The sequence below is a fragment of the Kalmanozyma brasiliensis genome (genome assembly GCF_000497045.1).
Source record: "Kalmanozyma brasiliensis GHG001 unplaced genomic scaffold PSEUBRA_SCAF15, whole genome shotgun sequence".
In the NCBI taxonomy this organism is placed as follows: domain Eukaryota; kingdom Fungi; phylum Basidiomycota; class Ustilaginomycetes; order Ustilaginales; genus Kalmanozyma; species Kalmanozyma brasiliensis.
This window is the reverse complement of record NW_015961954.1, coordinates 155,879-177,621: the sequence shown is the minus strand read 5'-3', so window position 1 is coordinate 177,621 and position 21,743 is coordinate 155,879. Positions and strand designations below refer to the sequence as shown.

The following is a 21,743-nucleotide window of genomic DNA, read 5'->3' as shown; positions in this document are numbered from 1 at the left end:
CGACTGAGGAGCGCCTCATCCGTTGGTACACGACAGATGCACGAGAGCGAGCTCAGGGTGCACGTCATTGTTCAGCGGGCGGGGAGATCACATGGTCCATACCGAGGGCATATGCTTGCTGACGAGTAAGGTGTGGCGCTGTAGTCTGAGACATGATGCCCAGCCGCGTGATCATATGCGGTAGCTCAAACTCAAGTCGGGCCTCGTCGATCGAACTGTGATTGGTGGTAGGCGAGAGACGGTCGGCAGCCAGCTTCCGAGCAAGCCAATGTCGCACTTTCAAACATTCCAGAGCCGCGAAAACTGCAGCTGCACCCCATATAATCTTGAAGCCTCTGTCCGATGCGCACATGAAGCGCATGAAGATGATGTCACCGTGATCGACACGATGGCTTGTAACCTTGGCGTCCGGATCAAGCTGGCCGACATGCTATCTCCATTAGACGAGAGTCATCGGCATACATGCACAAGATGCCATCATAATCAAATGTAAAGTGCAAGCAACTCTAACATCTTATCAGCAGGAAAGTTCTCTCCCTTCTCTCGCCGCTTCAAAACGGCGTCTAAAGTCGGCCATATACCTACACCCCATTCACAATGCCATAGAAGCATCGAGGCTTCGTGTGCTGTAGTATCAAGCAACTCAGGAGTCATGGCTGGGCGAAAGGGGCGGTTTACAGCATTGGACTGGAGGTGGACGCAGGACGGTGAGACCCTGCATGGGAGTGAGATGCAGGGAGCTCCTGATTCTTTGGAAAAGGTGCAACCAAGCGGGGAACCAAGACGCGCGCCAAGCCCCTAGCAAAGCCTTTGACCCATCCCGAGCGCTTGTCGGGGCTTTTGAGATCGAGGCCTGAGGGAGCCGAAGAGGCTCGTCGCCTTGTCCGAGCAGACCCAACCGACAGCCAAGTTACAGCAAAGCAGACTGGGAGCAGAAACTTACGCCTGTGAGCAAGGAAGGTAAGGTGGCTTACCGCTGCTCCTTTGCCACGTTGCAAAATGCCATTTCGATTCCACGTTCCAGAATGACTCCGCTTCGACAAGTGGGTTCTTGCTCCTGTCACATTGTCACGTAGTACAGGACAAGAACAGCGATCGGAAGAGCCGAGATATGGTCTGGATGAGGCCCAGACCGGGCCCTCGGCATGTCCGATCCAGCGGCTCTTGCTCCTATTATATCTGAGTGATGTGATGATCGGAAGCGTGGGAGCGCGTGAGTGATTGATTTTTTTGGTGGCGCACTCTCGGAGGTGCGTGATATTTTTCCAAGAGGGCACAGGGCTTGGCGATTCGTGATTAGAGCTCGCAGGCTGTCAGGTGCGCAGCCTGCTGTTCTTGGCTTTCTGCCTCTTTCCAACGACCAACCAACACCCCCCTTTTGCTGCTTGGCTTGGCAGTCACAGCCTATCACCACCAACGCGACTTGATTCAGTGCTGCCGCCACCACCACAGATCCTTCCGTGACTGTCGCTCACTCTCACCCCTGCATCGTCGGAGCTACAACCAGCTGTCAGCGCCAACAGCCAGCCTCGCATCTCCTCCTTGCTGGCAAGCACTGGCTTTCCTCGTTCACGTGGCTTCGTTCCTCCCTTATTGTTGGCCATCCTTCCTTTCGCAAAACTACCGGCTCTCCTTTATAGACGTCTGCCTGATCGCTTGGTTTTCCTTCCCGCCAGACCTTATACCCCGCTCTTCAGCACCACCACCTCTTCACGGTCCCCGCCATCTCTTACCGCATCCCACGGCGACGACACAAAGAGATCTTCAAGCTCAGTCATTCTCGAGCGCCTCTGGCAGATGCAGGCGATCTCTGCGTCATACAGCATACAGTCGCCGCCTCGTACACCTTTTGCCAACATGTCGCACTTCTTGATCGCGCGCGCTGCTAGCAGCGACAGCGTCATTGGCGGCGCTGACCCCACCAAGTTTGAAACTTCCAACCCGCTCCGACTCTTCATCATCCAAGCCGCCATCATCATTATCGTCACGCGCGTCCTCGGTTTCCTGCTCCAGAAGATCCGTCAACCTCGTGTCATCGCAGAAGTCATTGGCGGCATCTTGCTCGGTCCCACCGCCATGGGCCGCATCCCTGGCTTCACCCAGCACATCTTTCCTCCTCAGTCCCTGCCATATCTCAACCTCGTCTCCACTCTGGGTCTCGTGCTCTTTCTCTTCCTCGTCGGTCTCGAAGTCGACACTCGTGTCATTCGTCGCTGCGCAAAGGAATCCACCGCCATCAGTCTCGCAGGGATGGTGCTGCCATTCGGTATGGGAGCCGCTGTCTCAGTCGGGATCTACAACACCTTCATCGACAAGGAGAACGTCTCTTTCGGCCACTTCATCCTCTTCACAGGTGTCGCAATGGCCATCACTGCTTTCCCCGTGCTCGCTCGCATCCTCACCGAAACCAAGCTGCTCTACACCAAGGTCGGCGTCATTGTCCTCGCTGCCGGTGTGGGCAACGACGTCGTCGGCTGGATTCTGCTCGCCTTGACCGTAGCACTCGTCAACGCCGACACGGGCCTCACCGCCCTCTACATCCTCCTTTGCGCCATCGGCTGGATCCTCATGCTCTTCTTCCTCATCCGCCCCGCCTTTATCTGGCTCGCTCGCCGCACTGGAAGCTTCGAGAATGGCCCTAACCAGGTCATGATCATGATCACGCTCCTGCTCGTCCTCGTTAGTGCTTGGATCACCGACATCATTGGCGTGCATCCCATCTTTGGTTCGTTCCTTGTCGGTCTCATGATTCCGCACGAGGGCGGCTACGCCATTGCTCTCACCGAGAAGATGGAGGATCTTGTGCTCGTCATCTTCTTGCCCATCTATTTTGCGCTCTCGGGTCTCAAGACCAACCTCGGCGATCTCAACTCTGGTATTGCATGGGCATACACCGTTGCGATCATTGTCATCGCCTTCTTCTCCAAATTCATCGGCTGTGCTGCTGCGGCCAAGGTATTCGGCTTCAATTGGCGCGAGTCGGCTGCAGTGGGCACGCTCATGTCGTGCAAAGGTCTCGTCGAGCTGATCGTGCTCAACATCGGCCTTTCCGCTGGCATTCTCGACACGCGTGTCTTTTCCATGTTTGTGCTCATGGCTGTCGTGTCGACGGTCATCACCACGCCCTTGACCCTCTGGATCTACCCGGAGAGCCACCGCACCAGCCTCGACGATGCTTCCACCCACTCGCACCACGGCGGCAAGACCAGCACGGGCGAAGAGGAGGACGATCACGACACCAGCTCGCGCCTGTCGCCCAAGCGTCTGCTCGTCGTACTCAGCAGCTTTGAGCACCTCCCCGGTCTCATGACCCTGGTTCAGCTCATGCAGCCCACGCTCGCCGCTGCCAACCCTGGCACGAGTGCCGAAAGCGATGTCGCGTCCCAGGGCTTGCGTCACCGCAGATCCAAGCAAGCTTCCTCGGGCACGCACAGCGAAGCTAACGAAAAATCGACCGACACTGGCGATGACGACGAGCCGTCGGTCAATGGCGCTGAATACCAGCCACCGGTTTTGGCCTCGGAGGCACCGTATGCTTCAGCACTCGGCGGCCGCTCGCAAGCTCAGATCAGCATCGACGCTCTGCGCCTCGTCGAACTCACCGATCGTACCTCGGCTGTCATGAAGGTCTCCGAGTCTGAAGACACGATGCGTGCCGACCCCATCATCAACGTCTTCCAGACTTTTGCGCATCTCAACGGTCTGCCCGTTCAGTCGAGCATGTCGGTCATCCCTCAAGAGGAGTTTGCCACCGCCGTCACTCGTCGCTGCAAGCACGCTGGTTCCAATTTTATCATTCTGCCCATGACCCTCTCGTCGGCGCGCTCGAATGTCAACAGTGGTGCTTCTGCCGGACAGGACGCTGCTCCAGTCGCGGGCCCCTCCTCGCCTTTGGCTGCAACGCTCGCCAACCCGCTCGAGAACCTCTTCGGTGGCGGATGGGCTTCGAACCCCTCGGAAGGCTTGAAGGGCCGATACTCGGCACAGCACTTCAACGTGGTCCGCAAGATCATCCAGACGGCCGAGACGGACGTGGGCCTGCTCATCGAGCGTAAGGTCACCAATAAGCGCAGCCAGCAAGGCCTCTTCTCTCGTGTCGGTACGCAGCACGTCCTGCTCGCCTTCATGGGTGGTCCCGACGACCGAGCCGCTCTCGACCTCGTGGCCAGGCTGTGCGCTAACAACCGCAGCCTCTCGGTGCTCGTCGTCCGCATGAGCCGTATCTCGTCCGAGGAAGCGGGTGAAGACCAGCTTCCCACTGTGCCGCCGACGGTACACCACGAGCTGAGCCTCAACTACACGCACCAAGCGGCGCTTCGAGCGGGCGGATCCAACATGGACACTGTATACCCCACGCAGCACGGTGCTCGTGCAGGTGTCCCACTTCAATCTGCCCTCGAAGCGACGCTCGAGGACGACCTTGCGCTGCAACGCGTTGAGGACCAAATCGCCGCTGACAGGTTCAACGGCCGACTCACGGTTCAGATCGTCTCCACGGCGCGACCCCTGCGCGAGCTGATCCATTTGACGGAGACGCACCAACCCGCTATCGTCGTCGTAGGTCGTGGGAGGAGGAACCCCACCCAGACGCACCGGGACGAGCTCAAGGCCTTGATTCAGACGCACCACTCTGGCGACGCCGTGGAGCGCCAGCTCAACAGCGAAATCACCAAGGTCATTGGCGAACCTGCTACCGCGCTCACTTTCAGCAACGGCGCGAGTAGCACGCTTGTCATTGCGGCTGGCTTCACCGCTGCTCGCCGCTAGTCACCCTCACACGCTTCTCACGACTGTCCATGGAATGTCATGAATATACCCAGTTTCACCAATGTCTGTGCTGTCAACCTAACTTCTTCATCCCGCCTTTTGGTGCATTGCCGCCGATTTTGGCGTAAGGATCCTCGCTGGTGCTAAACATGCTCTTGCGCAGCGCACCGGACTGGGTTGCTTTCGAGGCGAACTTTTGCCATGAGGCGGCCTTTTGGAGCTGTTGCATCGACTTTTGTTCTCGACGGAGGAGCTTTTTGTCGTTGCGATGCTTGCGTTGCGCGCGCTCGTCGAGGGCAGGTGCTGGTGGTGTTGCGGATGGAAGAGGTGGAGGTTGGCTGGATGTGGGTGGTGGCGGGAGTGGGGGTAGGCTGGAAGAGGGAGGTGGTGGAGGCGGGTGTGCTGATGGTGCGGGTGGTGGTGGTGGGTTAAGGTCCGTGCTTGATGATGCTGGCGGCGGAGGTGGTGGATTGAGGTCAGTACTCGATACCGGTGGTGGTGAAGGTGCTGACGGTTTCGAGGGTGGAGGAGGGGCCGAAGTCGACGTCGCATCATTCACCCTGACCTGCGACACCGGCAGCACCTCCTCGTTGCCATACCCTTGATACCTCACGGTCACCTTCCCGTCTTTCACCGCACGAACTGTGGCAGGATACCACCGGCCATCTGCCGAGTACTTGGCCGAAACCTCTTGACCCACGCTGAACTTCGCCTCTTCTCCATCGTGCCTTTTGCGCTTGCCATCCGAGCCGCTCTGTGATTTGACGGCGGGTGTCTGACTCGTCGATGCAGTGCTGGAAGACGATCCAACAAGCGACTGCGTCAGCCGAACCAGGTTCTCCAGCTCCTCCTTGAGCGCTCGCAGGTCTTCGTTGGATGGATCCGCCTCGAGCGCGGTGCTCACTTGCGCCAGTTGCAGCGTGTACAGCTCCAGCTCGTCGTCCATCGTGCCGTTCCGGATGATGTGGTTGGTGAAGAGGTGATGGTGGAAGGTGAATGCGGGTCGTTCAGGGTCCTTGCATGCGAGGTCAACTTTTTCGCCGCCCGGTGGCTTTGGGCCGGGGTCTAACAGTCGACCCAAAAATTAGGAACATGCTCTATGGCGTCGGTGGGCTTCGTGGTGTGCACCCACACCTTGAACAGCGATCACGACAATGGGGGGCCCGTGAGCCACCGTGCACGCCTGCACTATGGACGCACGAGTCGAAAGACTCTGACCAGTGCTTCGCCCTGCATGTCCTCGTTCCGCTTCACGCAGGTCGGTGATCTTTCCCTCCTCCTTTCGATCATCCTATCTGTACCCCTTAGCTTTCCGACATGCAAGCTGTATACGCGGTGACATTGTCCCCTGAGACCTCCGACACCAATGTCGCCCATAACCACGCTCTGTTCAACGGCAACATGCCTGCTCCGCATCTATTCGGCTTATTCGGATACATGCCCCTGAACGAAGCGCATCAAGATGCTGAAGGGCTCAAGATCTACCCTGATCTGGCCAACGCTGCTGGCACCGGTTCGCATTGCGATTTCACGTGGCTCGATCACGGTGTTCCCGGCTACCTCTATGCGGAGAGAAACCTTGACTTTAACTTGGTCCAACAGCAGCACTATAGAATTGTCAGAGTCGAAGATGCTGGAGGCCGCCAGATCGAGGTCGAACCTGTGGAGTACACGGTGATACTGTCCCCTGAGACCGCCGACACCAATGTCGCCCACAATCACACTCTGTTCAACGGCTCCATGCCGGCCCCGCACTTGTTCGGCCTACACGGGTACACGCCTCTGAGCCAAGCGCCTGAACACGCTGAACATCTCAAGATCTATCCCGACCTGGCCAATGCTGCTGGCACCGGCCCACACGCCGACTTCTCGTGGATCTTGGAGGGGGTTCCCGGCTACCTCATTCAGGACAAGAAGCTCAGGGACGAGGCGCTCGACAAGCGGCATTACAGAATTGTAAAGGTGGAAGATGCTGGAGGCCGCCAAATCGAGAACGAATCTGCGGAGTATACAGTGGTGCTAGCCGCAGATACGGCAGAACGCAACGTCAAGCACAATCACGACCTCTTCCAGGGCAGACTGCCTCCACCCCACCTGTTTGGTCTGTATGGCCGCGTGCCGTTGAGTCAGGTAGGTGACGAGGTGCCGGAAGGAACCAAGATCTGGCCTGACTTGGCCACCGTCAACGGCACTTCGCCGCACCACGACTTCGGCTGGCAGCTGTGGGGCATCCCGAGCTACCTTGTGACGAACAGGGATCTCGATCGAGATCTACTAGAGCAAGGTCACTACCAAATCGTTCCATTGGTCGCATCGTCGAGTGTGACGGCTCAATAGATTTCTTCCTCGTCCTTTGTGTTAATGACATTCCTGGAGGGAAGATGACTTTCTGTGACACTTTGAGAAGCTCATGAAGCCGCAGGAAGTCAGTCTTTCAAAGCAATGGCGCTTGGATCCCTCGGACAGATTTCCACTTGAGGACCCGCCGGCTAACACGGCAACGCACGTGTTCATTCCTGCAGGCGGAGTGCAGCTTCCGAACGGCCGTGTCAGCCTCATCAAGAGCAGCTCCAACTAACAGCTGCTTTACTGTTCCTCTCCTCTCCCTCCCAACCTTGCACGATCTGCGACATTCAGCCGAATCACCCTGTCTCGAATCTTCTGTATTTTCAACCTGATCCCGACCGTTCAATCTTTTCGATGCTGTCGCACTTTATCGTGTCAGCTGCGATGTACACCGTAGTGCTTGCGGCAGCTACTGCAGACAGCAACGTTAAGCACAATCACGCTCTGTTCAACGGTGCTCTGCCGCCCCCGCACCTATTTGGCTTGCACGGATACATGCCTCTAAGCCAAGCACCTCAAGAGGCGGAAGGAATCAAGATCTATCCCGACTTGGCCAATGCCGCTGGTACCGGACCCCATGCCGACTTTTCGTGGATCTTGCACGGCATTCCCAACTATCTTGCTGGAGATCTGAATATAAGCAAGGAGTCGCTCAAGCAGCAGCACTACAGAATCGTTAAGGTGGAAAATGCTGCAGGTATCCAGTTCGATGTGATCAAATCTGTGGAGATGACTGATCCTGCCGAAATAGATCAGAAGCTCCTCGAGATATCAGCAAGAAACGAATGCGCATCATCGCGATGAGCTGCTTCCGCGGCATGCAACCACAGCCACGCAACGCTTCTAAGAAATTGTAGCGCCCTCTTTGGGGCGATGACGGAGAACTTCAGTTGCAAATGGCATTGATCGACATCGATGCTAGATCAGAAATTGGCGTGTGCCTGTGTCGAGCCTTGACCTCAATACAGAGGAGATTGAGCAATCAAGCGTGAGCAAGGTGTTACGAATGGCGACCCGGCATCAAGGGGCATGCCTCACATCGACCCAAGCTCTAACACTTCAAAAATAATTCGGACGGTTACCACTTGATTGCCGAGGTACCGGATGGTGTCCGCACGCACTCTTTCAACCCACCCCACACGACTGCTTTTCCCCCGCAAATGCTGCATCCTTCTTCCTTCCTTCCTTCTTTTCATCATCTCGCCCTATATCCCCTCGACCAAACCAATATGGCGTCCAAGACCCAGTTCTTCGACCTGTCCGACGGGTGTCGGATGGCGTACCGCACCTTCACGCCCTCCGACTCCACTGCCAAATCGCGCACGCCCCTGTTCCTGATCAACGGCCTGTCCGCCGTGATGCCCGACTGGTCGCCTCTGTTCGAAGCCCTGGGCGCGACGCGACCCCTCGTCATCTCGGACCACCGCGCCATCGGCGAGTCCACGGTCTCCTCCGAGTGGGATCAAGAGCTGACCCTCTATAGCATGGGTCTGGACGTCATCCACCTCGCCCGCCACTTGGGGTACAGCACGATCGACCTGCTCGGCTTCTCCATGGGCGGACACATCACGCAAGCCATCCTCTCCTCCCCTGAATACGCCAAGGCAGACTCCTCCGGTGTCACCATCGACGGCGTGCGTGTGCGCAAGGCCATTTTGACTGCTACCATGGTCAAACTCCCCCGTGGCGACGTCAACCTTAACGCACTCAATGCCGAAGCTGAAAAGATCCCCGATAAGAAGAAGCGCAACGACTACATCACGGAAAACATGATGCGCGTGCAGTACCACGAGGACGTGCTGGGACCCGGTAAGCCGATGCAGCGCAAGTTCGAGGAACGATTGGAGATGGTACGCAACACCAACCGACCCGCGTGGGTGATCGGGTTGCAATTCATGGCGATCCAGAGCGAGGATTTGAGAGAGCAACTGGGAAGGATCCCAGAGAGCGTACCCGTGATGGTGATCCACGGAAAGAGGGACAGGATGGTGCTGTGGGACGAGAGCGAGAGGATTCTGGCCGGAGTCAAACATGCAAAGAGACTGACGGATACGCCGAGCGAGGAGTTCGGCCATTTCTGGTACGAGTATTTCGAGATCGAGTACTGGGTCAGGAGCATCGCTAACTTTTTGGACAACGGCAAGGTCGGTGGGCAGGCGGGCGAGAGCAAGTTGTGATACTGCAACACAAGATGTGTGCATGCTTTTGGTCGAGTGTGGGCTTGATGAGGTCTTTGGAGAGGTCTTTATCGATTGTGACCGCAGGAGCATGATCTTGAACACAGAGGCTGGTTCTGACGGCAGCCCTCGAGAGGTTCGCTTGACGCTCTGCCTCGGTGCACAGCTGCGCACTTTCATCAAGCGGCCCCTCGCACAATTGCACACACAGACAAGACTGTCACAGTGATCGTCACAATGACCATTGCTCGGGACTACAACTCGTCCTCCGCTGGATCGTCCACCCTTTCAAACGCGCTGAACCACTTATCTCCCCTATTCCTCTCGACCTTCTTCCCCTCCTCCGTCGCCCCATACACCGCCTCCACACACAGATCCCCCTTCAACACACCCTCGTCCTTGACCAACCGCCTGAACAGCGGATGTTCTCCTAAATGCTTATCCATCCAATCGTACAGCTCCCTGACATCCGTGATGATATACACGATGCCACCTGGTCGCAGCACGTACGCGTACTCGGCGAGCAGCGTGGGCGAGATGATCCTCGCCTTGTGCTTGCGCGATTTGAAGTGTGGGTCTGGAAACAGAAAGAATAGCTTGCTCAGCTGGCCCTTTGTGAAGAAGTTGGGGAGGAACTTCATGCCGTTTGCCCTGAGAACGCCGACATTGTCGTAGGAGCCAGGGGTGAGGTGTGCGGACGAGACGAGTTGTGCGTTTTGTGCTGCTTCGTCTGCCTCCTCCCCTTCGACCTCCTCCGCTGCTGGCTGTGGTGTTGACGTCTGGTCCTCGGGAACGGGTTCTGCGGGGGCGGATTCCAACCGCCCCTGCTGCGCAGCTAGACGAAGAGCAACGATCTTATCGTGCACATACTGCGTCACATGCACCCGAATCTCCAGCCCCAACATCAGCGTTTCCGGAAACAACGGCGCCAACTGCATCAACAACCCCCCAAATCCACATCCCACATCGGCAAACTCCACCACCCCTTTACCCCTGCTAGCCCCCGTCTTGGCGTCGAAAAACCGAGGAAAGATCGTGCCCCAGTTCATCTCTCCCGGTTGCGCGGGATATGCTAGCGAGTGGTCTGAGAAGGGATTTGCATGCGCTCGTTGACGATACCATCGTTTTTGGGGGATGATGATGCGGCCGCCGGAGAGCTGATTGATGTGCGACTTGGATTGGAGGAGCGCGATGCGGTCGTGCTCGGTTTTGGCGGTGGACGTGCCAGAGGCGACGTGCGCCAGGGCGGATCGCTTGCGCTTAGCCATGACGTCTTCGATCCGTGATGGAATGGTGCTGGGTATTGGGTGGTCGTGCGACGGGGATGACGGTTGTGCGCTGTTGTGAGGTAGGTGATGGTTGAAGATGGTGGTGAGGGAGAAATTTCTTCCTGACAGCTCGAGGTGGAGAGCCAAAATTTCAGGCCTAACATTGGGGGGTTTTCGAGCGGGCCCGGGACCCGAGGAAAGCGCAATGCGAATCGGTTCCGGTCGACCACAAGCAGATACACTATCCTGAACTTCGACCCCTGCCATCACCCACGCCCTCCCATCCCAAGCCTCATACTCCTTTGCATCGCACAACAGCGACGCACGAGCACAAACACCCCCCAACATGGACAAGCTTCCCAGCGCCGAAGAGATGCGAGGTTCGTATGCCGATCCACGCCTTCCGGCGCCCGTTCTGACCTGCCCCATTCCTGACCACTTCGACTGACCACATCTCCCTTTCCTCTTTCTCACCCCACATCCCAACACCTTAATCGTACTCGACGAATCGGCCCTTTATTCTTGCCCGACGCGCAACATCACACACGTCCGCTCACATGTCGTATCGTCACCCATTTGCGGCCAACCAGAGACGCTCTCGCAACGAGAGGAGAAGATCCGCGAATCGTGGGTTCGCACGATGGAGGCGAGGATCGTGCGCGAGGAACTGCAGAAGTGCCACAAGGCCGAGGGCGTCAACCACTACCAGGCGTGCAGCGACCTTGCCAAGAAGTACCACTCGTTGCTGGCCGATGCCAAGGTGAGTTTCGCAGCCCCGTCTCTGTTTGACCGTTCTACGTCTCGAGGACCTCAGGGAGATGCGATGGACATGTTTCGGAGAAGAGGACGCGGGATCGAACGAAGTGAAGCGAAGAATGCTGACTTTTGACGTGTGCTTCCGATGCGATTGATGTACAGGTCAAGGGCTTCAGGGTCATCGACACTGCGTAGACACCTACATACTGTCTCACAAATCTAAGGCTCACCTTCTTCCGTCCTTATTCAGTGTGCCTTTCGATTCATGCATGTGCTCTACTGAGGTCCCCAGGACTCATCCTCACATCGAATAGCATCAGCTCACCTTATCTGCGCACCATGCAGGCGTTGGAAGAGGCACAGGCATTTGGTTGAGACTACACCGTTGTCACGGTTGCGCTGATGTTTGCCAGAAGGTACAGGTACAAGTACAAGTGTGCCGGGGCCACTGCTGCTCACGGGTCAAGTTTGAACAAGGCTTAACGGACGACCGATTCAGCTCGCGTATTCGCGCTGGAAGTCTTGCAACTCGCCCTCCTTCTGCTTGTACTGTTTCAGCAGTGTTTCGAGGATCTGCTTGAGCTGCAAGGTCGGAGATCCATATCACCGGAGCGAACGCGGTCCAGTATAGAGAGTCGTACGGAAATGAGAGGAGACAGTGTCAGCAAAGCCGTTGCAGGACAGGACGAAAATGTGAGAAGTGGAATTGGCACGTACCCCTTCAAGATTGGTCTGCAGCGCAGGGAGCACCTCTTTGACTGTGCGTTCGACTAGCACACCACCGATGAGACGGAAGCATTTGCGATCTGGGTCGCCCTTGGACGCTTCTGTGAGTGTGTCGATGACGAGTCTGTGGAGCAGCAAGATCATCGTAGTAAGAGAGAGGGAGAATGAGCGCCATGGTCAATTGCGACGTTCAAGGGCACTTGCTCTCCTGAAGCCACCAGCTGGTCTGCGGAAAGAGAGAAGATGTATGAGATGCATGGGAAGCGACTCACTTGTGTTCATCCGCTTCGCCCTCGAGCTCGCCGATCTTGGATGCGATGCCTTGCAGCTCGGATCGTCTTGATTGGTAGACTTGCGCCGCCTCTGTTTGCGTGCGACGCCGTGCATGACACAAAGACAAGGTCAGCGGATGTCCTGAACAAACTTCCGGGTGCTGCAGCTCCTGACATGGCACGAATCAGGAGACTGCACGCTGTCTGACTTTGCCATGGACTCACCTTGTTCGGACAGCTGCCTCTTCTGCCCCGCCGCGGTCGCTGCCTGTTGTGTCGCTGCTGACGACATTGTAATATGATTGAGGCCGCGTTGATCCTCGCTGTCCCTGCGAACTGTAAGTTGGGTCAATGGCGTTGTGTGCGAGTGCGAGCTGGACTGTTCAAGATGATCGCCCAAGTGAAGATCAAGGGGTTCAAGTGTTGGACTCCATCTTCTCGAGGAGCAAGCTTTCACCTTCACGTGAGCACTTATTTCCAGTCTTGAGGTAATCCACGATATAACATCTTTATACCAAAATTTCGCCGCACGATGATGATGCACAAGATCGTTTGAGCGCTTGCGGAGAGGGAAATCCCAGGCTGAATTGGACGAACACAGCCCTTCTGCCGCTGCAGCTCCACTTCGGCGCTGACCTGCGTTTGGACCAGGGCAAGGGTCGAAGAAAGGGCCTCGGCTGTGCAGCCAATCCATCCGATATCGCATTCTTCCGCTCCTTCTTCCAACTCTCGAACCCATCCAGCATCGATCATAAGGCCGCAGTCCTTACTCAGCTCAAAATGGAGGCCATCAAGCTGCAGAGGAAGTATCCTCAATTCTCGCAAGAGGAGATGATGGGTCTCATCTCGCGCTTCCGCACGCTCGACGTCGAAGAAAAGGGCAGCATCCCCAAACAGGATGTCATCAAGGCCATCCAGGATGCGGGCGACGCATCGTACGATCAGGTGCGCGAGACGCTCAAGGAAGTCGACCTGGATGCTTCGGGTCGCGTCGAGCTTGACGACTACGTCGATCTTGCTGCCAAGCTCCGTGCGGGTCGCAACGCATCCGCCGGCGTGGTGACCAAGGGCAAAGTCTTTGTCAAGGGCGCGACCTCCTCGACGCAGCACACGATCAACGAGGATGAACGCACCGAGTTCACACGTCACATCAACTCCTCCCTCGCTGGCGACGCCAACATCGGCTCGCGCCTCCCCATCCCCACGGACACCTTCCAGCTCTTCGACGAGTGCCGCGACGGCCTGGTCCTCTGCAAGCTCATCAACGACTCGGTGCCCGATACCATCGACGAGCGCGTCCTCAACTTTGGCAAAGCCGGTAAACCCCCTAACGCCTTCCAAATGACCGAAAACAACAACATCGTCATCACCTCCGCCAAAGCCATCGGATGCAGCGTCGTCAACATCGGCCCGCAGGACCTCATCGATGGCAAGGAGCACCTCATTCTCGGCCTCGTATGGCAGATCATCCGTCGTGGTCTGTTGAGTAAGATCGATCTCAAGAACCATCCCGAGCTCTACCGGCTGTTGGACGACGGTGAGACGTTGGAGGAGTTTTTGCGTCTGCCTCCGGATCAGATCCTGTTGCGATGGGTCAATTATCATCTCAAGGCGGCCAATTGGCACCGTCGCGTGGCCAACTTTAGTAAGGACGTGAGCGATGGAGAGAACTACACGGTGTTGCTCAACCAGCTCAAACCCGACCAATGCGATCGAGCGCCCCTGCAGCAGACGGACGTGACGCAGCGCGCAGAGATGGTATTGCAGCGAGCCGACGCGATCGGGTGTCGCAAGTATCTGACTCCCGGCTCGATGGTGGCGGGCAACCCCAAGTTGAACCTGGCGTTTGTAGCGCATCTGTTCAACACGTGGCCTTGCCTGGAACCCTTGGAGGAAGCGGTGCCGGTGGAGATCGAGGACTTTGATGCCGAGGGCGAGCGCGAGGCGCGCGTCTTCACGCTCTGGCTCAACTCGCTCGACGTCGAACCGGGCGTGTACAACCTGTTCGAAGATCTCAAGGACGGGACGGTCATCTTGCAGGCGTTTGACAAGGTCATCCCCGGCAGCGTCACCTGGCGACGGGTTAGCAAGCCGAAAGAGGGCCAGGAGCTGAGTCGATTCAAGGCGGTCGAGAACACCAACTACGCCGTCGACCTGGCAAAGGCGTCCAACATGCACATCGTCGGCATCCAGGGTGCGGACATTGTCGATGGAACCCGGACGCTCACCTTGGGGTTGGTCTGGCAGTTGATGCGGTTGAACATCACCAAGACCCTCTCGTCTCTCTCTAAAGGTGGGCGCGGGGTGAGCGATGCGGATATGGTGGCTTGGGCGAACAAGTTGGTCAAGGGCAGTGGGAAAACGACCCAGATCCGCTCGTTCAAGGATGGTCAGCTCAAGAGCGCCGTCTTCTTCCTCGACCTCCTCAACGCCCTCCGACCCGGCATTGTCGACTACAGCCTGGTCAACGGCGGAAGAACCGAGGACGAGTGCAGGTTGAACGCCAAACTCGCCATCAGCATCGCGAGGAAGTTGGGCGCGCTCATCTTCCTGGTCCCCGAAGACATTGTCGAGGTGCGACAGAGACTCATCTTGACCTTCGTCGGCAGTTTGATGGCCATTCAATGATCGGTTGCGGATGTATCACAAAATGTACTCCTTGTGCCTTTGCTCGTCGTGTGTGACGCTGAGCTGCCTTTGACCCGCTCCATGCCGTGCGTTTCAACGCTGAACCAGACTCTCACCTCACACACTTCAGACCGACACACATCGAGGATGGGTAAAAAGAAAGTGTTCATGTTAAAAAAAAGTGACGAGCCAGTCCAATCGCGACTCAGTGCCACCTCTGCGGAGCGAGCGCCAACAAGCGGTTGAACGCCTCATCCCTGCTCTGGACGTTCTCTACCGTGCACGTCTGACCGTTCTTCAACCTCATCTCGAGCCCGGTCCCGACCTTGGTGAGGCCGACGACCTTTTCGAGCCTTGCATCGAACGAGATCCTGCACTCGTGCTTGAGTGCGTCGCGCAGGCTGACGACTTCGACGGGCGCGGTGAGGGCGCGGAAGACCACGCGGGAGGGCAGGACGACCAGGTGTCCCTGCTTGCCCTCGTGCGTGCCGAAGAAGGCGCCGTCGAGAACATCACCCGCGTGCAGGAGGTCCTGCTGCGAGACACGGTGGTCAAAGTCCGTCGGCGTCAGGCCCTCCTTCGCCTCGCGGTGGACGAGCTGCTCGCCACTCGCCGCACGACGTCGCATCGTGAGGATCGCGTGCTGCGTGTCGGTGGGGACGTCGTACAGCAGCAACGCATCGAGCGGGTTGCCCTGCTTGAGCCACTCCGGTGCCCAGCTCGGCTGGCACAGGATGGCAGGGAGCCACACGAACAGCGCAAGTCCCACAAACAGACCGGGCAGGGAGAAGATGAGCCCGCTGCCGAAGCGGTGCACGCCGCAGAGGAGGGCAGTCAGGCAGAGGATGACGCGCAGCGACGCCTTGGGCGAGCGGGAGAGCATAAGGTTGCGCACGCGCTCCCTGGTGTGGTCTGAGCCGAGGAGGACCGAGGCGATCTGGGAGTACGCCTCACCGAGCTCCTTGGCGTCCACGGTGGAGTCCTGCTGAGAGGATGACTGCACCGCAGCGAGAAGCGCCAGACCGACGGAGCCGACACCGGCGAGCTTGCCCTGCGACCACGTGTAGGCGTAGGCCGAAGAGACACCGGCGGACACGGCAGGCTGCTCCCAGGACGCGATGCGGTAGATCGAGCGCACGATGGAAGCGAAGAGAGGGTTCTGGCTCATAGCCGACGGGGCAGAAACGGTTGTGTCCTTGGCAAGGCGCGCGTCCGAGTAGACGAGCGTCGCGCTGTCGTCCGTGTACGCGGAGAGGAAGGTGGTGGCGTAAGCGACGAGGTAGGCGGGGAGCGAGTTCCAGTCCTCGCGCCTGGGCCAGTCGGAGGCACCAGCGTGGATGTTGTCCAGCACCTCGAGCGACTCGACGCTCTTTACGTTGGCGCCAAAGGTCGACAGGAAGCAGGTGATGTCGATGTCGTTCTGGCTCTGACCAGCAGCCTGCACGTCTTCGACGACATCGCTCTTGGGCACCTGCAGCTTCATGGGTGGCAGAGCGAGGCGACTGCGCTGCTTCTGCTCGTGCTCGAGGACTTCAGTCTCTTCCTGGATCTCGTCGACGGTCTCGATGTCGACGGATGCGGGGAGCTCGAAGGAGACCTCCTTCTTGCTGGCAGACACCGACGAGTCGGCCGACGACGGAGAGCGCTTGCGCAGGACACCCTTGACAGGCGACGAGGATACGCTGTGAACGGACGAAGCGACGGTGCCATCATCCGAAGAGCCGCCGCTGACCTTGTCGAAGTTGGAGCTGCTGGAGGCGTTGCTGTGCGAGTCTTCGCTCGAGGTGCTTCGTGTCGAGGGACGCCTCTGGCTGCTGACGGCAGGGACCTGGAGGGCGCTGCCAAAGTGGGCGAAGCTGGGCATCGAGTCGGTGATGCGGGTTCGTCCGCTCTTTCCACTCTTGCGAGTAGAGCGACGTCCGTTGGACGAAGGGGCATCGGAAGGCGTCTGCGAGATGATGCTGCCGTTGGAGCGAGCTCGGGTCTGGACACGGGCAAAGTGCGGGTCGATCGTAGCTGCCGATCCAGCCTTGGACAGTGACGAGGCCGTCTTGGTCAGGCCGGGAGTGCCGACGCGGTGTCGCTTGGAAGAGCTCGAGCTGAGCGACGAGACGCCGCGCGACGACTCGGACGTGAAGGAGGCGGCCTTGCTGCTGAACACGGGCGACATGGAGGTGTCCTTGTCAAGCGCATCGTTGAACAGCGGCATCGGCATGGAAGGCGCAGTCGGAGTGGTCGGCCCCTCCTCGGAAGAAGGATCCGAGAAGCGTCGCTGCGCTTCGCGGTCACCGAGGCCAGGCATGCGAGGGGGCACAGATGCGTCCGAAGACTTGCTGGCCTCGTCTGAGCTGCTGTGAGTAAGGCTGGGCGTCGAATCGGCGGAAGGCGAGTCGTCGGATCCTCGGCGCTTGATCGAGAAAGCCTTCTTGAAGGTTCGAGGGCTGATGAGGCGAGCTCGCGACTTGCGGATCATCTCCTCCTTCTCCCGGGGCAGGCTGGCAATCTCGAGCGGTGGAAGGAGTCGACCTTCGGGCATGAAGCGCCCGGTGCCGTTCATGCCATCGCCGTGATCGTTGACCGAGAGCAAGTCGGCATCGAGACGCTGGAAGACGGGAGGAGGCATCTCGTACTCCTGAAGAGTGTTGGGAGGGCATAGGTTGAACGAGGGCAGCGAGACGCTGGCGTCGTCGTCATTCGAGTAGACGCTGCCGTCGGTGTCGCTCTCATGGTCGTCCTGATCCAGACCGTACTCGGCGAGGAAAGCGGCACGATCCTGCTGCACCTGCGCCTGCCACTGGTTGTCCGAGATAGTAGGGGTGCGGAGGACGGCGGGATCGAGGTCGATGGAGCTGGCCAACGAATCGCGACGCGAGCGAACCGAGTAAGTGTCGGCGATCGAAGGCGGCCCACCAGCTTGCGGCTGCAAGAGCAGAGGCAGATCCACTGCCAGAAGATCTGAAGGGCCCGGTGCACGACCAGAAGAGCCAGAACTCGCCGAAGCACGCTTTCCAAAGCTGTTGAAGAGCTCCTCAGAGAAGCTGTCAGTAGACAGCGTAAGCGGAAGCGGTGCGATACTGCGGCTGGACGACGCAAAGGGATTGGCGCTGAACGCCAACTGGAGCGGCTCTGGGCGAGGACGGCTCCAGGAAGCGTCCATGGATCTCCTGGGAAGCGGTCTTGATGACATGGCCGGCGAAGCAGTGAGGGTGGAGCTGGTCATGATGGGCGACGAGATGTTGGGCAAAGGAGTGGTGCTTCGACCCGTGTCTGGCGAGCTGCGCAAGAGATCGAGAGAAGCCTTGCGGAGCAGACCGCCGGAGATGCTGGGCCGCCTGTCAGCAGGCGGCAACGGGGTGGTGCTTCGTCCAGTGTCTGGCGAGCTGCGCAGGAGGTCGAGAGACGCCTTTCGCAGCATGCCACCGCGCGGTCTGGGAGGGGATGCGTCCGCAGGAGGAGATGCGGGAGGGGCCGCCATCGCGAGGCGGTCGCTGGCCTTTGTGTATGTGAGCGGTTGAGCGGTAGGGGATGCCTTGCGGATCTGGTCGGCCCAGATGATGCGCGAGTCCTTCTTGGGAGGAGATGCGGTCGACTTTGCGCGCTTGCTGCCGATGAAAGCCTGGAACTTGGAGGAAGGCTTCTCGGAAGTGGTTTGCTCGCTGGACGGCACGGCCACACCTGGGACCATCATTGCGTGCAGAGGGGCGCCGCCTGTAAGTTCGTTTTGTGGGGAGCTCGTTTTGCCCGAGAAGAAGGGCGAGCGAGTAAAGCCTCGATCCGAGGTGTCAAAAGACTTCCTTGAGTTATAAAAGGAGGACATGGCGGCTGCTTGAGGGATGCGAGGCGCCGAAGAGGTGGGTCAAGAAGCAGGTACCGAATTCTCTGGTTCAGACGAGGCGGGGCGCGAGGTTGCACGGCGGCAGTCTGTCCGCGCGAGGAAAGGGCTGTGCTGGGTGGGGGATGCACGATCGACGGCTGAGGACGAGGTCAGTGCAGTGCAGCGAAGTGCAGTGAGGTACAGAAACGGGTGAGGAGTGGTTGCCAAGGAGGAAGTTCTTAGGGCTCGAAAGGGGTCCAGCGTGGACGCTCGTCGAGATGGTTTCGTCTTATACCAAAGTGTTGTAGGTGGGAGAGACGAGAGAAGCAGATCCGCTGTGCATGGTATGCGTAGCTAAGACAGTCTTGCTCAAGTTGGATAGGCGACCGGCGCAAGGGTGTCAGAGCTGTTGGGCCCTATTGCTCACCATCACTGATACGCGTGCAAGCGAGTGAATCAAGAGGCGTTGCAGCAGCGGCAGCAGGCTCTCGTCAGTGTTGCGGGGCAAAAGGAGAAAAAAAAGAAGGCTCAGTCGATCCCAAGGAGCCGGTTGGTTGCTCGCTCATACGAGATTGTGCAGGCGCGCAAAGGGGCAGTAATTGGCCGCTGACGTTTGCCCGTGACAGGCGAGCGAGTTGGAAAAGGGTTGAGCTGCATGAACCATCTCAGCCCTTTCAAGGATGCGGCGCAGCAAGGGGGAGGGGGAAAGCAGGCACCGCAAGCGTGTGACACTGCAAAGCCCTGCCTGCGGCTCTGGCGAAGCACACTAGCTGAGTCGAGGGCGTAACAAAGTGCGGAGATCGAAACACTTTTGACCCTCGCTTAGGATGCTCGTCTGAAACCGCAAGAAAAAAAGGCAACCACTTCGGAGACGCAAGCAGAAATTGACCCGCCTTTTTCCTGCGCCCTCTCTGAGCTGAAATCGCTAACAGCCTAGCTAGCCTCTTTCTATCCAGCACACGGTGTGGCGGAACAAAGGCTCAGGCTGAGATCGTGAGCTGGATGAAAAAGCAAGGTCGAAGCAGAGCTAGAAGAATGCACTGCACAGAGCTTGCTGTGATTGGCCCGAAAGGAAGGCAACCGGCTTCTATCAAAAAGATGCCCCGCCATGGTGATCTCATAGAAGCAGGTTTCCGCGTCAGAGGTCTTTGAGGACGACACAGCGAAGGAGCAGTCTGCGGAATCACCCCGCATTCCTGGTTGACCGTTGACTTTGTAGCTCCGCAAGCAGAGGCAGAGGCGGTGAAAAATGCAAGGAAATTCGGATTTCCTTTTTTCTTGAATTGTGCTGTGCGCTTGTGCAGCCTGCAAAGGCCCTTTGTTCGCGACGCCTAAGCGAGTGTCGTCAGAGTCTAGGCGTGCAGCAGTGGCATCAAAAAGGCGAGCGCATTTGGGCTGAGGCAAAAGCATTTGATTCTTTCGATGCGGCAACCCACAACGACGGAAAAGCAGCTGATGTTTGGTAGCAGAGCTTGAGTCTGTGATTTTGGCACTCCGACTGTCGTCAAATTCTCCTCGCTCTTCGCAATAACGGGTCTTTGGATGGCTCAGGGTCGTGTGTGTCAGACGAGGAGACCCTGGAGTGCCCTCTGCTGGAACACTGCGCCTGCGCTTTTCTCGAGGCAAAGTGCGGTTGCCGCAGGGACAACGTGAAACTAGCTCCTGACCGCCTGGCTCGAGTTCAGCCCCGCCCTCTCGGATCTCATTGCGCCTGCCCCACAAGCACAAACAACCCTGTGACTGCCCTTTTGCAACCCCGATGGAGCCGCAGATGCACATCTCGAGCGTGACAGGGGCTCTTTCGCCATTCGATGCAGCTCTTTGCATCCGACTTCTCATCGTTGACCCTTGCGAGCAATTCATCTTCCATCTCCGCTGGTCGGAACCGCCGTTGATCGTGAGAACGATGAGTGAGAAGCGGTCTCGATTCATAAAAGAGAGTGTTGAAGCTGCGTTGAAAAAAGATCAGGCGATATCGACGATCCAAGAGCTCGCTTAGCTCTTCCATCCTGCAGCTCAACTCAATTTAGGCAAGCCCTGGACTAATGAGCAATCAGAGCTCGTCTCTGGCTTCATCCGGAACACTACTTTGAAGTCTTCTGAAGCTGATGGTCGGATGCACCGATATACCGCCTTACCTAGCGTGGGATTTATGACTGTTCAGTCTCGGCTTTGCTGACCACTTTGCCGCAATCGAGGGATGCTGACGGGACGCGAGTCGGATTCGGTGCGGGCGCGCTTTGGCAGTGGCTGCTGGTGTGCTGCGCGGCTGATGCAGGGTGGTCCCACGGCAGCCGCCGTCGACCGCACCGACCCGCACTGGGCGGGGTAATCTGAGTATGATCTGCATCCTGCTTCTCCGTTGCAGTGAGCCAAGGGTCAAAGGGGAGTAAAGAGGGGCTTCATTGTCTGTCTCGGCTCTGAGTGTGGACTAAGTCGGGCGCTGCGCGACGCGAGGCAATTGGGCGCGGTAGCATTGAAACATCGCGTAAAGTGCCATTTTCCCACTTTGTGGCTTGACGAGAGAGAGATCGTCTTTCTGCATTCGGACGGAGCTCCAAATCCACTTGCTACTTGTTACGCCTTGACATGGCTACATCTCGGTCGCAGCCCAAAGATGGTGCTCAGCACTGCAGGCCGATCATGATCGACCCGGCCGCAGCGGTGGCAACATCTCGTCCATTTCAACTCCGCATCCGTGTCGTCGGGAGCGTGTGTGGTCAGCCTTGGCGTGTCTCCTGACCCTTCGGCAAGCCCGTCCTACGCTCGCTTCCAACGCAGGGCTTGCCCCTGACCATCCTCCCCACCCTTCCCACCTTCGTCGCAACCGGTTCGCTGGTCTGGCTGCTCGTACCGGCTTGTCAACGCCACCTCGGCTCATCATCCGACTATCAGCCCTGCAGTGAGACGCACCCTTGTCTCTCGCCTACGCATAGCCGCCCAATTCCCCACCTTGCCTCCTTAGCGCAGACCCTGTCAGCTCTAATTC

The 21,743-nt window shown here is 58.1% G+C and overlaps 9 protein-coding genes across 9 annotated transcripts; 5 read left to right on the top strand and 4 right to left on the bottom strand.

The window, feature by feature from the left end:
* Positions 1–1,857: 1,857 nt before the first annotated feature.
* Positions 1,858–4,767, top strand: PSEUBRA_001715 (Cation/H+ exchanger; the record flags this gene model as incomplete). The annotated part of the gene is made up of 1 exon (XM_016434920.1): positions 1,858–4,767. The coding sequence occupies one exon, from the start codon at positions 1,858–1,860 to the stop codon at positions 4,765–4,767; it is 2,910 nt and encodes a 969-aa protein (XP_016293629.1).
* Positions 4,768–4,840: 73 nt separating this feature from the next.
* Positions 4,841–5,713, bottom strand: PSEUBRA_001714 (Tudor domain protein; the record flags this gene model as incomplete). The annotated part of the gene is made up of 1 exon (XM_059464698.1): positions 4,841–5,713. The coding sequence occupies one exon, from the start codon at positions 5,711–5,713 to the stop codon at positions 4,841–4,843; it is 873 nt and encodes a 290-aa protein (XP_059321192.1).
* A 455-nt stretch (positions 5,714–6,168) lies between these two features.
* On the top strand, positions 6,169–7,104 carry PSEUBRA_001713 (uncharacterized protein; the record flags this gene model as incomplete). Its single annotated transcript, XM_016434926.2, has 1 exon — positions 6,169–7,104. One exon carries the CDS (start codon positions 6,169–6,171, stop codon positions 7,102–7,104), a length of 936 nt encoding a protein of 311 aa, XP_016293628.2.
* A 1,238-nt stretch (positions 7,105–8,342) lies between these two features.
* PSEUBRA_001712 (uncharacterized protein) lies at positions 8,343–9,290 on the top strand (the record flags this gene model as incomplete). Its single annotated transcript, XM_016434928.1, has 1 exon — positions 8,343–9,290. The coding sequence occupies one exon, from the start codon at positions 8,343–8,345 to the stop codon at positions 9,288–9,290; it is 948 nt and encodes a 315-aa protein (XP_016293627.1).
* Positions 9,291–9,544: 254 nt separating this feature from the next.
* PSEUBRA_001711 (tRNA (guanine-N-7) methyltransferase) lies at positions 9,545–10,558 on the bottom strand (the record flags this gene model as incomplete). Its single annotated transcript, XM_016434902.1, has 1 exon — positions 9,545–10,558. One exon carries the CDS (start codon positions 10,556–10,558, stop codon positions 9,545–9,547), a length of 1,014 nt encoding a protein of 337 aa, XP_016293626.1.
* A 346-nt stretch (positions 10,559–10,904) lies between these two features.
* On the top strand, positions 10,905–11,509 carry PSEUBRA_001710 (uncharacterized protein; the record flags this gene model as incomplete). Its single annotated transcript, XM_016434923.1, has 3 exons — positions 10,905–10,938; positions 11,149–11,318; positions 11,477–11,509. 3 exons carry the CDS (start codon positions 10,905–10,907, stop codon positions 11,507–11,509), a joined length of 237 nt encoding a protein of 78 aa, XP_016293625.1.
* Positions 11,510–11,809: 300 nt separating this feature from the next.
* PSEUBRA_001709 (Prefoldin beta-like protein) lies at positions 11,810–12,604 on the bottom strand (the record flags this gene model as incomplete). Its single annotated transcript, XM_016434910.1, has 4 exons — positions 11,810–11,896; positions 12,032–12,164; positions 12,313–12,403; positions 12,538–12,604. 4 exons carry the CDS (start codon positions 12,602–12,604, stop codon positions 11,810–11,812), a joined length of 378 nt encoding a protein of 125 aa, XP_016293624.1.
* A 488-nt stretch (positions 12,605–13,092) lies between these two features.
* Positions 13,093–14,940, top strand: PSEUBRA_001708 (Calponin homology domain protein; the record flags this gene model as incomplete). Its single annotated transcript, XM_016434922.1, has 1 exon — positions 13,093–14,940. The coding sequence occupies one exon, from the start codon at positions 13,093–13,095 to the stop codon at positions 14,938–14,940; it is 1,848 nt and encodes a 615-aa protein (XP_016293623.1).
* Positions 14,941–15,145: 205 nt separating this feature from the next.
* Positions 15,146–18,757, bottom strand: PSEUBRA_001707 (uncharacterized protein; the record flags this gene model as incomplete). Its single annotated transcript, XM_059464697.1, has 1 exon — positions 15,146–18,757. The coding sequence occupies one exon, from the start codon at positions 18,755–18,757 to the stop codon at positions 15,146–15,148; it is 3,612 nt and encodes a 1,203-aa protein (XP_059320808.1).
* Between the last annotated feature and the right edge of the window lie 2,986 nt (positions 18,758–21,743).